Source organism: Oculina patagonica, chromosome 8 (assembly GCF_052425735.1).
Source record: "Oculina patagonica isolate OP01 chromosome 8, crgOcupat, whole genome shotgun sequence".
Lineage (NCBI taxonomy): Eukaryota > Metazoa > Cnidaria > Anthozoa > Scleractinia > Oculinidae > Oculina > Oculina patagonica.
In genome coordinates, this window is record NC_135765.1 from 30,091,594 (window position 1) to 30,110,693 (window position 19,100).

At 40.9% G+C, this 19,100-nt stretch overlaps 1 protein-coding gene across 1 annotated transcript in view; it reads right to left on the minus strand.

Annotated features, from left to right (window-relative positions):
- LOC144664465 (hypoxia up-regulated protein 1-like) overlaps positions 1 to 19,100 on the minus strand; it is a 44,239-nt gene continuing 25,139 nt past the window's right edge. Inside the window, exons 17-29 of the mRNA XM_078525611.1 lie at positions 18,425 to 18,507; positions 17,957 to 18,003; positions 17,115 to 17,200; positions 14,962 to 15,149; positions 14,108 to 14,249; positions 7,505 to 7,565; positions 7,233 to 7,303; positions 6,090 to 6,395; positions 4,884 to 5,044; positions 3,103 to 3,313; positions 1,962 to 2,180; positions 1,602 to 1,773; positions 1 to 1,072 (exon numbers count right to left, since the gene is read on the minus strand). Of these exons, the coding sequence (XP_078381737.1) occupies positions 702 to 1,072; positions 1,602 to 1,773; positions 1,962 to 2,180; positions 3,103 to 3,313; positions 4,884 to 5,044; positions 6,090 to 6,395; positions 7,233 to 7,303; positions 7,505 to 7,565; positions 14,108 to 14,249; positions 14,962 to 15,149; positions 17,115 to 17,200; positions 17,957 to 18,003; positions 18,425 to 18,507 (2,118 nt within the window). The 3' untranslated portion in view covers positions 1 to 701. The remainder of the gene's footprint in view (positions 1,073 to 1,601; positions 1,774 to 1,961; positions 2,181 to 3,102; positions 3,314 to 4,883; positions 5,045 to 6,089; positions 6,396 to 7,232; positions 7,304 to 7,504; positions 7,566 to 14,107; positions 14,250 to 14,961; positions 15,150 to 17,114; positions 17,201 to 17,956; positions 18,004 to 18,424; positions 18,508 to 19,100) is intronic.

Consider the following 19,100-nt stretch of genomic DNA (forward strand, 5'->3'; position numbering starts at 1 on the left):
TACATCTGAAAAGCAATTTTTTAATAGGAACTCCACATACAACAGACCGGCGCTGGGATCGGTCTAAAATAAAGTTTTATAACAAGATGTTTTTTAATTATTTTTACTATTCATTCATCCCCTCTTCAATTTTTTTTTCTTCATCGCGCAAGTGTTGTGTTGACACACTCGTCGCCTTTCCCGCGAACAGGATAATAAATATACTTCGATTCATTCCGATTCTTACCGACTAATCGTGAGCACTCACGAAGATACCCGAAAGGTACCACGTTAACATGACGTCATAAGGTTGCCAAGCAACGTGTCGTTAACTGGAAACCTATCTGTGAAAACCGCAGGAACAGTTTATTGGCATGATTTTGAACAATGGGGGATATGTTTGTAAATATTTTAAGATTTGGAATAAATTCTAGAACTTGTTACTGCATGCAGTGCTTGTGCGGGTAAGTAGCAAGAACAGTAAATTTTGTAGTAGAGGTTATTTCAAGCGTTTAACTCCTCTGTGGATTTTGAAGCAAGAGGACCTTTGCCCTTAGAAGGAACGCATCTCTGCTGCTCGTTCGAGGTTTAAAAAATCGACGGATGAGAAAAAGGATTTCACATAAGTTTTAAGTTTGCAATAAGTTATTCCTTCAAATTGTTAAAACTTGCAAAATATGTTACAAACTAAGTGGTACTAAAGATCAATTTTAAACAATCTATCATAATTCGTCATTAGCCTGCTTTTTAGAACTACTGTCAGCTGACTGTTCTTGCTCTTTTGAGCTATCCGCTGATGAACTAGAACTGTCTGCAGGCTCGCTAGACGAGGCTTCCTCTGCGCTTGGTAAAGGCAATGGTTCTTCTTGATCAGAGTCCTTTTTATCATCCTTGTCTTGTTTGACTTTTGTTTCTTTGGGTTTTTCTCCTTCTTCTGCCTTTTTTATTTCTTCTTCCTTCTCGCCGTCTTTGGATTTTTCCTCTTCCTTTTCTTTGCCATCTTGTTGTTTATCTCCATTTTTGCCTTCTGCCTTGCTTTCCTTTTCTTGTTTTTCTTTCTTAGCGTCTGTTTTAGGTTTTGTAGTATTTGAAGCTAAATAATGATAAAAAGAAACAAGAAAAAAGAATCAGTGTTTTCGAACCTAAGTTCATCAGTAGTCACTGCTCACATCTTCTTTCAACCCTTCCTGCATTGTTTTGCATTGCTATCGTATACAGCTAATTCGAGAAAGGTTGTTAGAAAAAAGCAAAAAAGTGGAGGCGACAACCGAAAGGTGGTCTGGGTATTCACTTGAATTTTGCGTATTGGCCTACAGGAAATGTACAAGTTTGCATTTTTGCACGTGAAGATTTTGTTTTTCCTCTCAGGAGCCCTTTTTCTGTAGCTTTAAGGTCTCCGCACACGTGGGGAGGTTGAGGGCGGAAATGACTCGAATTTCAGTCCAAGTTATGTGTTTCGCCCATGAACACAACAAAATGACCCCGGAGTTCAATGCACTATCTATTAAGCCACCACACCTCGCACTAGTTGGATTCAACCTTCTAGTCAGTTCAGGTCAAGTACGTATGACACTTGCACATTGTAGCACGTGGCGCTCACACGACTAACACGTGAATCGTACCTGTTTCATTAACCTTTGGTTTAGGCACGTAGTACTTGGCCTTGTTCAAGAGATACACCAGCTCACGGTCAAGTTTGCCTTGCTTTGCCTCAATGTCCTTCACTACCAAAACAGGATTCTCACTCGGTTTTGTCTCCTCGTTCTGTTTCTTTTCGTTCTTATCCAGCCATTCCTGTTTAAATGAAGGCAAAACGTGTTACTTCCATGCGCGCTAAAACACAGCGCACGTCATTGTCCATAGACATGGAACGTAACGCACGTGCTTGCCGATTTTTGCGCTTCGCAGTTTTCGCGCGAACTTAGGGAGGGAAGAAAAGAAGAAAGGAGGGGGGAGGGGAAGGAATACAAAATATATCTTACCGTTGTGTCGTTAATAATTTTGCCGAGCTCCTCCAAGTCCTTTGCCGTGTAAATCTCGTCTTTGTCCGTGATGTTGTTAATTTGGACCAGGAATGTCCTTGACAGGTTCAAACTGTTCCTTAGCATCTCTATGGCCTTGGGTCTCGCTTTGTGCTCCCGCAGGCGATATCTCAAATCTGACGACTCTTTCTTAAGCTTTTGTCGTCTATCATCGTACACCTGAGTAAACGAAACAACAATTCAAACGAAGGTAAGAATAAACAACGAAGAAGGTAGCATCTAACACTTTGATTTCAGTGGTGAGCAATGTATCACATTGTTATTTAAATCGGGCGGGCAAAAGGTATACTGTAAAATTCAAGGACATTTTTCGAACTCTTCCTAAAACTTAAGACATTTCCGTAAACCTTTTATCAAGTGCGAAAAGACGGACAATTTATTTCTCGACAGGGGGAGGGGTTTGGCAATTTTTCTGAGTCAGAATTTTTTTCAGCCTTGGTATTTGCAAGAATTTTCTTTATCAATATAGCCCCCTGCAAGATTTTTTTTCACCATTCATGTTTAGCAGGTGAGGCTTGTTAGAATTGTTTCCCTGTAATAACTTGTACATGGGAAAAGCACTTTGATTGGTACAGCGGTTTCTGTCATGGGAGGGGGGACGGGAATGGAGAGCTACGACTTTCCCTGGGGTATCCAGTCGACGAGTTAGTAAAACACTTCTCCTACTTTTCTTTTGCAAGTTTTTTTCGTAATTGCTTAGCCGCTAACCCCCCTACCCCACCCTTTAACAATTACATTGTCCGTCCCAAATAACTAAAATGATAATTCGGAAAGTAACGCAAAGTAATGCAAAAATAACAGAAAACAACACAAAAACAATACAAAATTCAAGAAACTGGCCGGATTGTTCAAAGCACGATAATGCTAATCCAGGGTTAGCGTGAATTTTGATTTCAGTTTTTTAACTTTTCAGTGACTTGAGGTTCATGTGTTTTTCAGCTTCAACGTCGACTAATCTCTCTACAAAACATAAGCTATAAAAACATTTTTATACAAGAGAAATTGAACCCTCAATAAAGTTTTAATCCCGGGTTAGGGTTTATCGGCTCTCGGACAACCCGGCCTCGAGGTTTTCGCTTACGTCAGCAGTTGAGTCCCAGCCCTCGTCGTCCAGCCAATCAGAGGCTTCACTGAGGGCCTGGTTAATCTTCTCTCTTTCCTCCTCTGTGGAGAGCAACACTCCCTCATCACTGAACAGTTTTTCACGCATGTCATAGATGTGTGTCTCCAGCATGTTCTTAGCTCGTTCATTGGCGGCTTTAGCTTCATCCCTTGCTTGCAAGTCCTTGAGTCTGGTAAAACAAACAAAATCACCAACAGTGAGGGTTTAATAGACCATATAATTTACAAAGGCCGCCATGATGTTTTTTTTAATGTTATAATGCCAATTAGCCACGTTGTCTACCAGGTTGCAAACATCGAAATGAAGCCGTTTCTCGGAAAATCGGCTCGTCCAAAAAGAGAAGTATCTGCGGCAAAATTACTAGTTAGTTTATAATAGTTTCTCGACAACTTGACTTTTTTAGTAGGCAAGCCCTTTTCAATTTATAAAAGCGTTGAAATTTCATATCACTTAGAATTTTTTCACAATACTGAAACCAAAGCATGGCTGTGAAAACTTTAACAGACATAATAAGAAACCAGCTGAAATTGATCGATTTAAGCTTGTTTGCAACCTTAAAAATCACGTGCCTAATTTGCATTATAACGTGAAAACAAATATGGCGGCTGTAGCGAATATCGACTCTTTACACAATTATGGGAGAACAGGGGAATTTCGTTTGCGCTTTCGTACCGTTTCAACTAGACTGAAAGTATTTCTAACATTTCTTTCTGTTCAAATTGCATGTTGTGTTGACCAAGAAAGGTAGCCGCCGATTTAGTGTTGGCCGCCTGGGCGATCACGTGCATAAACTTGCGTCAAACAAACATTCAAAGTTCCATTTAACATAAAGACCCAATAATCCATTTTACAGTTGCCTGCTAAGTGACCTGGCCTTTGAATGGTAGTGACATGATTTGCACAACAAAAGCAGCGAGGACTTTATCAAAACAAGGTCACCACCAGCCTTAAATCCATTTAAAGGCCAGGTCACTGAGCAGACAACTGTAAAATGGTCTATTGTTAGCGTGTTAAAATGCATTTTGAAAAGCTTATTATTTAAAATTTTGATCGGCTCTGTCTACTTGTGACATGGTCACGCGTGACAGTTCCACCAACGGCGCTAGCATTGCGTGACTTAACACCAAAGCAGTTATAATTTACCAAAAATAAACAAGGATGGTTTTGACTCAGTAAAAAAAAAAAAACACGAATACAGTTGAACCCCTATTAAGCGGCCACCCTCGGGGAAATGGCAACTGGCCGTTTAATAGAGGTTGGCCGCTTAATAGGGGTTTGTCAGAAATTAGCATAAGGTCTTTTTAAAAGGTTACATTATTTCAATACAAAATAAGGTGAAGAGAAATAACGGAATCACAGGAAGACTACAATAAACCTGTGTTTAAATGATTTTATCGGCCGTCACGGTCTGAGCTTGTTGGAAATTAATTTAAATATCGTATATTACATTCTTATTGGCCGCTAAATAGAGGTAAAAACAATAGAAGAACGCTCATCGGGACGGCAGAAAGGTGGCCGCGGCCGCTTAATAGGGGTGGCCGCTTAAAAGGGGTTATATTTACAGTATTATACTGACAATATTTTCGGGACTTTAGTTACTGGCCGCTTAATAGGGGGTGGCCGTTTAATGGGTGGCCGCTTAATAGGGGGTGGCCGTTTAATGGGTGGCCGCTTAATAGGGGGTGGCCGTTTAATGGGTGGCCGCTTAATAGGGGTTCGACTGTACTACGTAATCATACTTTTTAACAGATGTGGCCACAGCGTCCTCAGTAGTTTCAGCCATATCCACCCACTCAAGCACAATCTCAAGAGGTTCACGCACGGTCACTGGCTTGCTTGGTTTCTTCTCATCTGTTTTCTCCTTTTTAGCTTCTTCTGTTTTATTACTGGCCTTCTCTTCCTGTAATAGAAGTTCTGGTATAAATATGACGTCTGCGTTTGGGCCTAAGTGCACCATACCGCCGGAGTTTATACGACTAGGAAAATTGCTAATCATATAGTGCCTCTCTCAACCCTAGTGTATAAAATTGGTACCGGAGAATTTTATGCTGGGGGTAACTTTGCGATAGACTAGCATCCCATACAGGGGGGAGTAGAAATACAGTAAACACCCGCGTGTAAGAACCTACAATTTTCTAAGTTTGGCAAAATAGGTTCTTGTATTTGGGGGTAGTTATTGGTAATTTAGGCTAAGTAGGTTCTTAATTTCTAAGGAGGAGCCATAGTTTTTGATTGTACGAGAAGAAAAAAAATGGGTTTGGTCCTTCATTATACAGCATTTATTCATAACTGTATTGCTTCAAGCCTCATGCAAGGTCCAAAGAAGACAATTTCAGTCTATGTGAATCTGTCTTTTCTTTATTTGTAAATACAGTTTGGGATGTTCTGTTAAAAATGTTCATAAAAATTTTCTATAACCCACATATAAGAACCTGCTGACATTTGCTTGGCTAATCAGGTTCTTATATTTTGGGGTATTAAAATGGCAAATTTCTGCCAGCAGGTTCTTAAACCACTAGTTTTTTACACCCAGGTGTTTACTGTACCCGTAGTCACTTGCTACGGAAACCGGGATCTGGCCTGATGGGCCTCTAGGTCTAATTGCCTGGGTTTTTTTTTCTTGTAGTTTGTGATCTGTTGTGGCACGTCAAAAAGAAGACTAAGATTGTAGGAGAGACAATAAGGCGGAAGAGGGGCGGGTGGGACGAACCCTATCGGACTCCCCAACTCCACGCGATAGAGATTCATTTAATATCTTGCGAGCAGGCTCTCTTCTGGGGCAACGGCTTTGCCACTCGTGCGTTGCCTCTGAAGAGAGCCTACTATTTAGCCTTCGTTTATGTGAATCTGACAATAACTTACAAGGGAACGTATTCACTGCATGCCACTTAGACTAAAGGTAAATATTAAAAATTCAACGTTATTTTCCCTCAATATTAACTGACCTTTTTGTCATCTTTTTTCTCGTCAGTTGGCTCTTCTTTCTTGTCCTCCTTATCTTCTTTCTTTTCTTGCTCTTTTTCTTTCTCATCCGCCTTCTTTTCTTCTTGTTCCTGATCCTTTTCATCCTTTTCCTCTTTCTCTTCTTTCTCATCTTCCTTCTTTTCTCCTTCTTTCTGTTCTGTTTTCTCCTCTTCTTTCTCTGCCGGCTTCTCCTCGGATTTTTCATCTTCTTTAGCCTTTGGTTCTCCCTCTTCAGGTTTCTCCTTGTCAGTTTTTTCACTGTCTGCTTCGTCTGATTTATCTCCTTCCTTTAAAATCACCGACAAAATGAAACAACAAGTTACAAATTATGCTGTCATTAGGGACGGACCATTATTTTTTTGGAGGGGGGCGGGATGAAAAATATTGAAAAAAAATGTTTGCAGGGCCTGGAAAGACAAAATAAATTGTTTGCAAAAACGATATGTATAACAAAAAATAGTAAGAATTTCGAAAAAAAAAATGTTTGCAGAAGTGCATAAACTAAAAAAAAAGTTTGCAGAGGAAAATTTCTCATCCCCCCCCCCTCCAAGAAAATAATGGTCCGTCCCTTAGCAAAGAAGAAAGAGCTGCTTAATTATCACCAAGTACCATAGAGCATGCAGTGCGTGCAAAGGGCTAAAGCTACAAAGTAGTGGTCAGGAGTGTCAGAATGTGCAGGACATCTCGCGTGTTCACGGGATTTCGCGCGAGGAAACACGTACAGTTGGTCACCAGTGGTAACGACGTTAAATTTCCGATAACAAATTTGTCCAAAACTATTGATAATATATCATAGCCATGACGGTGGTTTAGAGATGTTAAAAATTGTGATCAAACACTGTCTCTCTCGTTTGATAAACATGTATTGCATCTAATCACTATCAATTCTAACGAAAAAAGACAGACGTCCTTACATCCCTTCAGTTTCAAAATGTAATCTGAATCCAGTTTCTCCATATAATTCCAACACATTTTCAAGCAGAAAAGTAATGAGAATTAATAAAGTCATCAGTTAATAGCAGGGAATATTGTCTTGTTGTTTTACCAAATTCTCCAAACTATCATATGAAGAAATGTATGGAGTCACTTAGGAGAATTGATATTTCGATCTACAAGCTGCTTACCTCCACTTTGCTTTCTTTGTTCTCGTCTTCTTTTGAGCTACCAAAGAAGCTTGAAATTTTACTTCCGATTTCTGTTGAAAATAAATAGAAAAAGGTGTAGCTCAGAGAAAGCAGAAAAAGATTTTTCTTGTAAGTCTAGTAGGTTGAAATTAAAACGAAAACCATTACTTTGCCGGCCTATCTAAAGTATGGCTTTAAACCCAGTCCTAAGATTAAAGTGTAATTCATTTAGTCATTATTTTAGCTCTAACAGTGTAATATAAAAAGCTTACTTGCAAATGTCGATTGCTCTTCTTCGGGTTTTTCCTCCGGCTTTTCAAACACAGACTCCACCTGTTAAAGAAGCGAACATGTAATTCATTTTCAAGCCAATGAAAATTCACCTAAAACATACTCGAGCTTAAATGACGTGAGCAGCACTTAGCGAGAATCAAAGTTTTCTTTGTGGGGGGTGCAGTGGCCTTTTAAGTTAGTGCGCTGGACCCTGGATCAAGCGTTCAAAAAACCCGCAGCAACCTTAAAATAAAATCCACTGATTAAAGGCTGGTTCTCATATGATCGCCCCGATCGTCTCTGTCGCTTCTGTCGTTTGCAAAGTCTGAGGTGATTGGAGCAAGCAAACTTTTTGAAGCGACAGAAGCGACAGAGACGATCGGGACGATCATATGAGAACCAGGCTTAAGAAAACAACAACAACAAAGAATTTGCTCGCATAGATGCGATGCTAAATCTCTGACTTTTCCCTGCGCAGTGCTAACGCTGTGTATGAGAAGGATTGTATTTGCAAAAGGTTAAGGATGTGTCTGGCTTAATTGCCTCATCAGAGCTTAGGAGTAGTTCTACTCCCTCTGATGGGATACTAGTCCATCGCAGGGGTATTTTCCAGCACTTAAATTGCCGGTACCCATTAAGATTTATGCTCAAAGGTGGAGAGAGGTACTGTATGGTGGCCCATCAACGCCATAGAAAAAATGCAACATAGTAGTGTAATTTTTAAAAATATACATTTTTATTTTTATTCATTTCATAGTATTATTTGTTAATTTTTTTTTTATGTTTATTTAAAAATATATCATGAGACAAAATATTAAAAAATATATATTTTTTTTTTAAATAAAAAAAAAAATTACCTGCGTGGCCCAGCAACGCCATAGACCACAATGCAGTTCGGGAATTACGTAATGTTGTGGTATTTCCCCACGCGCACGTGCTTGAGTTTGTCAGTTCGCTTATTCGCGACCATTCACTTCACATTATTCTAAATAGACACTTAAATCAAAGATGTCAAAGCGAGAACGTGAATGGGAGGATTACAAGGAGAAAATATCGAAGAAAAGGACCGGAAAGAAAAAGGACGAGGCTGGTCCGAGTGGGCTGTGCGGGAGCATTACCGTACAAAGACTGTCTCCAAACGTAGAAGGCAAGTGTCAAAAGTATTCTCGAATCGGTGCTTTAACTCTTGTTCCCTTGGAAGAAGAAGCCACTTTGCCAAACATCAAGGCTGCATGCAAAGCACATTTTGGTACAAATCTTGAATGCGATGTTCTGGCTGGAGAACGAGGTCCTTCTTTTACCGATGCTAGCCAAATACAAAACTGGAAAGTGATTCACATCAGATTTATCGAGAAGTCGCCAAGTCTGCCACTTCAACGACAGAGTGAGCCGGCCAAGGATGCATGTGGCTCAATGGTCAAAGAGAGTAGGCCAAAAATTGCCAAATCTTCAATTGCAGCATCTGTTCCGCTTAGCCAGATGCTAAAACTAGGCAAGTTAATCGTACCGGAAGTTGACATTGTAACGCTTTCGACTAACATGCTCCTTAAGGTCGTTCATTACCTCAATATCGTCTTCCCACTCCCGAGTTTCTTATTCTAGCGGCCATTTTGAAATAGGAAGTGTGGCATTGTGGGTTATTAAACATTTGCTCGCGATGCATTGTGGTCTATGGCGTTGCTGGGCCACGCAGGTAATTTTTTTTTTTTATTTAAAAAAATATATATATTTTTTAATATTTTGTCTCATGATATATTTTCAAATAAACATAAAAAATAAAAATTAACAAATAATACTATGAAATGAATAAAAATAAAAATGTATATTTTTAAAAATTACACTACTATGTTGCATTTTTTCTATGGCGTTGATGGGCCACCATAGTACTGTGAAAGTACATGTGAAGTTTCTTGCACAAGAACATAACATAACGACATGGTCAAACCAGTCTACTTGAGTAAACGCATTTTCTTTTTGTCAGAACTGGCCAACCAGACTGTTATATTTGAGAACAGAATTCCGCTGTTAGTCAGATTTGTCCAAATCAATTAATACATAGATATTAGACATTTTTATGGCAGAATGAGGTTAAATGCGATTTAACCAAGTTAAATAAAGCAATTTAACCAAGTTAACCACAACGAGTGGGTAGTCGGCTGTCCTGGTGGTCAGCGGTTACTAGCTCTTGTCAGGCTCAGTGCGTTGCGTTCTCGGACATGACAGCGTGGTGTCAGGTCTTCGTTCAATGGAGGGTTTTCAGGGATGTTTTGCGAGTTTTTTCTGCGTTCACGGAAGGATTTCACGGACCTCTAGCCCAGTTTGTCAATTCTTTTACATGCACGTAGTTTGCAGCCGTGTTTCCATTCGTTCCAGGTGGTTCTCCGCGCTCCGACGTCGGTTTGATAGTTATTCATGGTCCGAATATACACAGAAGCGTCGACGTACAAGCGGCTGGCCACGCTGCCTGTTAGGGTTTAGCTTTCCATTTGTTGTTCCGCTCGTCGTTGCCAGCGGCTTTGTTGCTCCGTTGTTCGTTCTTCTGCAGTCTTCTGGCTTAAAAAAACCTCTGTTGTAGCGTTGGTCTTGGTCATGCCTGGAGGTATCGTGTTATCGCGTTACCGTGTTGGTCCTCGTTTTTTCCGCGCAAATCATTTTCTACAAATCAGTTGCGGTAGTTTGCGAGCGTTTTTTCTGCGTTGCTCGTTTGCTCATGTAACATATGAGGTAGGGACTATAATTATTACAGCACATAGTCGTTTTGTTAGTTTTATTGCGTGTTGCCTATTTCGTTTTGCTTAGCACAACATTATTTTATGCGGGCATTGTAGTACGGCTTTTTGCGTGTTGCCTATTTAGCTTTGCTTAGCACAACATTATTTTATGCGGGCATATTGTAGTACGGCTTTTTGTTTGCCCATGTTTACTGCCAGTTTTTTTGTATTTCGGGCTTGGTAGTACATCGTTTTATGCATTTGCTATGTTTTTTAGATCAGGCATTCAAGTATATTTGCATTTTAGTGTGTGCGCTGTTGTCTGCTTTAGTTCATATGGGGTAGCTTGGCATTTTAGCTAGTGTTTGCTGTGCCAGTTGTGGCATTGTTATGGAGCTTAGTATGTTCGCTGTTGTATATTTACTGTAGTTCAGGCATTGTAGTGGCACATTTCTTTCAGCGTTACGGGTTTTGCTGTTGTTTACTTATCGCAGCGGGTTATCTTTATCCCGGGTCTTTATCATGTCTTTGATCCCTCAGCTGGGGTGTGTTAGCTCAAGGAGTAGCATGGCATGCATTCTTGGGCATTTCACACTGGTCTTACGGTTTACCTGTTTAGTTCAGGCGTAGCAGGGCATTTTAGGGTTGAACTGTCATCTGTTTTTAGTTTGGTATGTAGTAGCAGTCTGGGGGTTACTTTGCTTGTTTAGTTCGGGATTTATAGTTGTCTGCTTAGTTGAGCTTCGCATGGTATGTTTTTTAATAGTGGTGCCTTGTTAGATCAGGCATGGCATGGCACTAGGGTACCTTCACAGATTACTGGTTCCCATTTTGTGCAGACTTATAGCAGGGGATTGCTGTTGCCCGTCTAGTTTGGACATAGCAGGGCATCTTAAGGGGCTTACTGTTTACTTGTTTCGTTCAACCATAGCAGGGCATTTTAAGGGGGTACTGTCGTCCGTTTTAGTTTGTTGTTTGTTGTAGCAATTTGGGGGGTTACTTTGCTTGTTTAGTTCAGGCTTCGTTACCTATTCAGCCTTCCCATGGCAGGGCTCTCACGGGGATATAATTATATATAGAGATTTTTTATTAGGTTTTTATATACTTATTTTACTTAGTAACAACCAGGAGCTAGCTGCTCTGTAGCTGGTGAGGCGTTTTGTTTGGCGTGGTGTGGCATTCATTAGCGTACTTTGAGATACAGAGTCTGTAGCTAGTAATGGGTTTGTTTGGCGTTAGCTTGGTATTGGCGGGGTGTTTATCAGCATACTTTGACAGGCTCTGGCACTTACCGTTAGTGGTGTGCAGTCGCGTTTGTATCTGTGCGCCAGTCCGTGTGCTTGTAGTCTTACTGTGCGTAGTGCTTAGGGGTTCCTTGTTCGCTGTATGATTACCTAGCCTACAGGTCAGCTCAGGCAGGCATGTGTCTGGTTACCTATTCAGCCTTGATATGGCAAGGCATTCACGGGGATAGCATCCATAAGGTCTACTTTGCTTACAGGTCTAGCCAGGCATTAGTTTGGGGCTCGAGCGGTTTACAGTTTCCTGTACCTTGTGGGCAAGCTTAGGCACACGTATATCTAGGCCTTTTTTTTTTTTTTTTTTTTTTTTTTTTTGGGGGGGGGGGGGCTCAGGCATAGCTTACAGTTTTTGCATGTTTTTTCAGGCATAACATGGCATCTAGCTTGATTACTCTCTGCCTGTTCCGTTGCCAGGCAAAGCAGGGTGTTTGGGGGTTCCACATTTGCCTGGTAGCTTGGGTTTAGCATGGTGTATTTTAGCATGTGTCCTGCTTGGGGGGTTAGATATAGTTTAATGATATTTTACATAGTTTATGACTGGGAGCAAGCTGCAGCTATTGCAGTTAGATGTTGTAGTGGCGTAACGTTTGCAGCGGGTGTGGCGTTATAGCGTGTGTGGTGTGTGTCATGTTTACTCATTGCCTGTCATGTTATGATTGTCATGCATAGAGGGACTCCAAGGGGGTTTGCTGTTCCTTGTTTTTGTCAGGCATAGCATGGCATCTAGCATTCCTGCAGTGTACTCTGCCTGTTCCGTTGCCAAGCATAGCAGGGCGTTTAGGGGTTCTACATCTGCCTGTTAGCGTGGGTTTAGCAAGCTGCAGTTATTTGCAGTTAGGCGTTGTAGTGGCGTAGCGTGTGTGGCGTTTTAGCGTGTGTGGTGTGTGTCATGGTTACTCATTGCCTGTCATGTCATGACTGTCATGCATAGCAGGACTCCAAGGGGGTTTACTGTTCCTTGTTTTGTCAGGCATAGCATGGCATCTAGCATTACTACAGTGCACTCTGCCTGTTCCGTTGCCAGGCATAGCAGGGCACTTAGGGGTTCTACATCTGCCTGTTGGCTTGGGTTTAGCAAGCTGCAGTTAGGCCTTGTAATGGCGTAGCGTGTGTGGCGTTATAGCATGTGTGGCCTGTGTTGTTTTAGCGTGTGTGTGGGTCATGTTTACTCATTGCCCGATGTGTCATGTCTGTCATGCATAGTGGGACTCCAAGGGGGTTTGCTGTTCCTTGTTTTTGTCAGGCATAGCATGGCATCTAGCATTACTACAGTGCACTCTGCCTGTTTCGTTGTCAGGCATAGCAGGGCATTTAGGGGTTCTACATCTGCCTGTTAGCTTAGCTTTAGCTTGCCTGATGTGTCATGTCTGTCATGCATAGTGGGACTCCAAGGGGGTTTACTGTTCCTTGTTTTTGTCAGGCATAGCATGGCATCTAGCATTACTACAGTGCACTCTGCCTGTTTCGTTGTCAGGCATAGCATGGCATCTAGCATTACTACAGTGAACTCTGCCTGTTCCGTTGCCAGGCATAGCAGGGCGTTAGGGGTTCTACATCTGCCTGTTAGCTTGGGTTTAGCATGCTGCAGTTGTTTGCAGTTAGGCGTTGTAGTGGCGTTGTAGTGTGTATGGCGTTATAGTGTGTGTGGCGTTATAGTGTGTGTGGCGTTATAGCGGGTGTGGCGTTATAGCGGGTGTGGCGTATTAGCGTGTTTGGCGTTATAGCGGGTGTGGCGTGATAGTGTTGTATCAGTTAATCATGCAGATGGGTGCCTCGGGATGTGGGTGGTGTTCGGGGCTATGGCTTCTCAGCCATGAGCCCCTTGCTCTGTTCTGACCTGGTGGTCAGCACAGAGATCCCTTCGGCTTGGCGTGGGGGCTCATGGCTGTTTTGTTGGGATTGCCAGCCTTGGCAGCTTTATCCTATCTGGGGAGGGCCGGCTGACCTCAGTGGAGGCCCTCCCGGGTATCCCAGGCACCCATCCTCCATATTCGCGAGGCAGTGGTTAAATGAGGTTAAATGCGATTTAACCAAGTTAAATAAAGCAATTTAACCAAGTTAACCACAACGAGTGGGTAGTCGGCTGTCCTGGTGGTCAGCGGTTACTAGCTCTTGTCAGGCTCAGTGCGTTGCGTTCTCGGACATGACAGCGTGGTGTCAGGTCTTCGTTCAATGGAGGGTTTTCAGGGATGTTTTGCGAGTTTTTTCCCCTCCCTCCCTCCCTTCCCTGCTTCTTGTTATTAGTTATTCATTTTTCCACTGATTTAATCAGTGTGACGGGTGTCTGTGTGTGGGGGCTCATGGCTGTTTTGTTGGGATTGCCAGCCTTGGCAGCTTTATCCTATCTGGGGAGGGCCGGCTGACCTCAGTGGAGGCCCTCCCGGGTATCCCAGGCACCCATCCTCCATATTCGCGAGGCAGTGGTTAATTTATGGGAAAATCTTGTGGAAAAGGCCCATTTTACATTCAAAACCACCGGACCAGCCGGCCAGTTCTGCCAAATGGAAAATTAAGCGCCAGTGTGGTATACAATATGCCAGAACACCTCCTACAAAACTGCAATTATTTAGCTACAGTGTTAATAACACACCTTCTCAAGGTTCAAAATTCCATTTTCGTCCATCCTGAAGAACGCCTTGATACCCTTTGTCTCTCCTTTGGGGGTGTGCTTGTCCAATGCGGCAGCCACACCCTTGACACTGACTGACGTCAAATTCACTGATCCAAGCATGCTTTAAAAAAAAAGTAGGCCCGCAATTTATACATGTGCAAAGTAACAAAACAATGTTCTAGAAAAGCCTAATCGCAATGCAAAATAAAACCCTTTAGGTCACAGCATGGCACACACAGGCTAGTCAGCAGGCTCCAGTAAGCAGGCTCCAATATACAAATAGAAAGTATCTAGGCCATTAATTTTTATACAACAACCTTTGTTTGCTTACATATTTTGAATTTTAAAACAAATTCCATGGAATTAAAATATATAACCAGAAAGGGCATGCAAAATTTTATATAGTACCAAGTTTACAAAATATCCACGCCCACCCCCTGAAAGTTCACTGGAAATAACCTAGGGGGTGGGGTCTCAAAAGCTAAAAGTACTGTACTAGGTAGGAAAGTACGAATGCAAAATTGGAATAAATGTCACTGTTCCACATATTTACCATGCATGACGCAGGATCAGGTAACACAATAATAAAGACAACAAGAAGAACAACAAGAAGAACAACAAAATGGCATAAAAGGAGGGGGGGGGGGAAACAAATCTGTGGTAGCCGTTAGATCCCGACTTTGCCCGTGCATTCACACCATATAGCATTCTCAGTCATTTGTATGCTTTGTTTCATCACCTATCCAAACAAACTAAGGTTAATTATTCTTTGTTGCTAAAAGTAAATTCAAAACCTGAAACAGACTTTAACAGAATGCAGTAAGAATCCTTACCTTTTCTCCTCCTCAGTCAAGAAATCCAACTCAGTGTAACTAGCATGGAATTGAAAGTCATCCGTATGCCTGTTGAATGTCATCACTTTCTTCTGTGGAACGACATTCATTCGGTGGTACAACATACGCTTCACATGTTTCACACTCTCCGTTCCATCCTCAGCCTTGTTAACGCGGTCAAACGACACCTGCAACGAGAAACAAACAGGTTGATAAAATAGAAAACAAACAAACACAGGTAACAAACTATATAAGTTCTGAACTAAGAACGGTCTATTTAAAAATATCTGGTTTGTAGCCAGGCATGGTTAAAACTGACAAATACTTCAAAAAGTTGACACTGGCTGAAAAAAATTGAACTGGTTCGAAAAAATAAGGGACCATTCATTTTTTAGAAGGGGGGAGGGCCGGAGGAATCCCTGTGTGTATTCAGTTGAAACTTTTGGCCCTCCCCCTATAGTAGAGTAAAAATGAAGGCCCTCCCCTAAAGTGCAGTATTAAAGCGACCCCCCCCCCACACACACACACACACACAGCACCTCAAAAAAAATCAGATCACCTCTTTTTTTGACAGAGCTCCATTCCGCTGTGTTGCACAAGATTTCTTGATCGCAAAAAAATCTATGCTACAGTCAAACGCACGCCGTGCATACACGATTGAAGCCCTTCTCCATTATGTGGAACACTACCTCGTACTCTTTAGCATCAGAAGTGACCTTTAACGGTCAAAAATGCGAAAAATAGCCTTATAAACAAACACACTTAGGCACGAATCAAAACTACATTAACACAATTGTCCATTTACGTAGCCAATTAAAAACCAGAATTTTCGATCCTGCAGACAAGTACATCGGCATCGATTGATTTCAAATCATTCAATGAGACTTTGACAGGAGTATCTGATGAGGTCCACTGAAGGACCGAAACTGATCTTTAGATAAAACATTTGACAGAAGAGATGGTTGCGGCATACTAGAGACTTCAAACGCAGTAATCAAACTGCCATAGATTATTTGGTGGATGCAAGTAACGCAACAAAACAGATCAACAATAATGGAGGTAAAGTTTTATGTCTTTTATAGCTCCCAGAGCGCAAATCACAACAACTCAAACTAAGGGAGCTTAAAAACAACTCAAAGAAACCATTGCTCTCAATGTTTAGAGACTGCAGTAGCCTTCAAAAGACTCGGAACTTTATAGACCCTCGCAACTGTGGTAACGAAACGTTATCCTACGAACTAACCGCCACTTTAGAATACGAGTTGACAGTTAGAAATCCACTGATCCGATACACAATATAGACTACAACATTCCTTTAAAGGCTTTTAAGAATCTTTCAACAAACATGAGCCGATAAACCTAACAAAATATGCCACAGAGCTAGCAAACACAATGGCATAAAGATCATCACTGAAAGCGTTAATCAAATCAAATAGAGAGCGCTAGCGTTAATCAAATCATCCGTTAACAAACTGAAGGCTAACATTTAGCAACCAGCGGGAGTCGTGCTTGGCCTGTCACATTTTATATCACTTAATATTTATTGAAAATAAAAGATTTTGATTTGGATTAAATGCAGTGTTTTTCTATGCGACCCCCCTTTTCAAAAACGAAAATAACGATGACCCTCCCCTTTTGCCACTGTAAAAAATTAGTGACCCCCCCCAAGATTCCTCCGGCCCTCCCCCCTTCTAAAAAATGAATGGTCCCTAAACTGGTTTGAAAAAAATGAACCAAGATGAAAATTAAACCACAACAGTTACTCCAGCATTAAATTGGCTGGTTCCCATTTACACAACTGAGTATAGAGCAGTTTTCAATTGAGTATCGTAAAACCAAAACCAAAGTAATTACTCTGGCCAATCACAAAGTACACAGACAATCCAGTAAACCAATCAAAACTCGAAGCAAATACATGTAGCTGGCACAAAGCGCAGGAAAACGTGCGCGAGCGAGTCACGATTGGTTTTGGTTTTACTCCTGATTGGCTGAGAAAGTGGCGCGAGTTTTTTTTAATCAATCACTACGCGTAGCAATGCAAAACCAAAGCAAATACAATTTACTTTCGACACTCAAGTGAAAACCGCTCTAACACATTGCAGTAATCCCAGCCAGGGTTACTGCAGTGCCAACTTTAAATAAAGAACACAAACCTGAATTGGGTACACATTAGCATCCTTCACCAGGAATTTCTTCACTTTAAATCCTTTTCCCAGATTTGCAGCTTGGTATACAGCACCTAAATATGGTGATACAAGGCATAACTAAGAATAAATGTAAAAAAGGAAAAGAAAACTACTTCCAAGAGGTCCACCAGACCCTTTAATTTACAGTTCTTTTCCATGTCATACACAGTTTTCCCCACTCTAATTTCGACTTTTAAACTTTTCAATTTCAACAAGTATTTCTTATGATACAGTAAAAAACCTGCGTGTAAGAACCTAGGGATTTAAGAACCTTCTGGCAGAAATTTGCTTTTTTAATACCCCAAAATATAAGAACCTGCAACCTGTTTAGCCAAATAAATTCCAACAGGTTCTTATATGTAAAAAGGTGATGTTACATAAGGTACTGTATCATTGATCAATTAACATTGTTGGACTTTTGGCAACATGGGTACATTAATAAATATGTAGAATAAAGAACAGACCAGATTTTATACTGTTTTCTGATAATCAACAACAATGTCTACTCTGTAGAAATTAAGAATCTAATTAAGAACCTACTTAGCCTAAACTGTCAATAAGTACCCATAATACAAGAACCTCTTTTACCAAACTCTGAAAAAGTAGGTTCTTACACACGGGTTTTTACTGTAATGTTAAGATGTTAATTCTAGCCATTTGTACCAGTCCTAATTATAATAAATTTCTGTTAACAGCGTGATCTTTCACTAACTAAAGTGAACAACATTATCTCAACTAATAGGTCTGCAATACGTGCAGAGGTAGATAGGATGAAGAATTCAACAAATCCACGATATTTAATTTCTTACCCAGCGCAGCAGCTTCATCTGTGTTCACATTTTTTCCAAGTTCAGACCTAAAATAAAAAATCAAATCATCAAATTTTTGCATATCTAATTATCACAATATTTATACCTAGTAAGGTGAATATAAATTGTCTACACCAAAGCTATCATTGTTTTCTTCATTCAGTAAATTTAATTACTGCAACACAGTAGTTCTAAGAGACAACTAGATTTAAGCCACACACCACTTCAATATAGGTCACAAACTGTAAATTTCTAAAAAGTTGAGCCCAGGGATTTTTTTCCAAAGGGCCCCTTCAGGTAGGCTTATTTTCAAATGTAATTAAATGTTAGGCCATGGGCATATGGACTTTGTCAGGTAATTTTAGAAGGGAGGGGTTTGGTGGGGGAGGGGTTATTTTTTGAGAAGGTAGTATTTTATTAATGGTTTTTTTAATTAGTTTCCTGAAGCACTAGGTAGTTGCAACTTACTTTTTAACAGCTTTCAGAAGTATTTCTTGAACCTTTGGTACTCGTGTTCCTCCACCCACAAGAATAACACTTTCAATTTCATCCTGGAAGAACAACATTGCTTACAGTGTACATTATAACCAGGACTGACAGTTCATGTCAAACACCTTTAAAAATGTCCTTAAATCAGTATTTCAATGTCTGATATTTGGTCTGTTTTTAATCTATGGCAGGGTTAAATGTTACTTTCTAAATGCATTGACGAAAATGAAATCAGAATTTTTATGGAGACCTCACCTATTGTCTACATGGCACTAACAGGAAAGTGAATAAAAAATCACCACTGATTTTTATACATAATGATAATGATGATGATAATGCATTTATATAGCGCATTTTCCATACCTTCAAATGGGCTTTACACACCAGACCACAACACCGGGAGCTTCGTGCCCTACTCTTTGCAAATAGTGTGTGGGTTCTTTAACGTCCCCTGTAACAAGACTGAAGATACAGGAGACGGGACCTATGGTTTATCGTCCTTTTCCGAGAAGACTAGAATGTCTAACCATTTGCAGATGTAATTACAAAGGCAGCACATTCTCCTCAGTTATTTTAAGACCCTGAGTGTTGGTCCGGTCTGGGGTTCGAACCCACAACCTCCCACACAGCAGTCCGGCGCTCTACCAATTGAGCT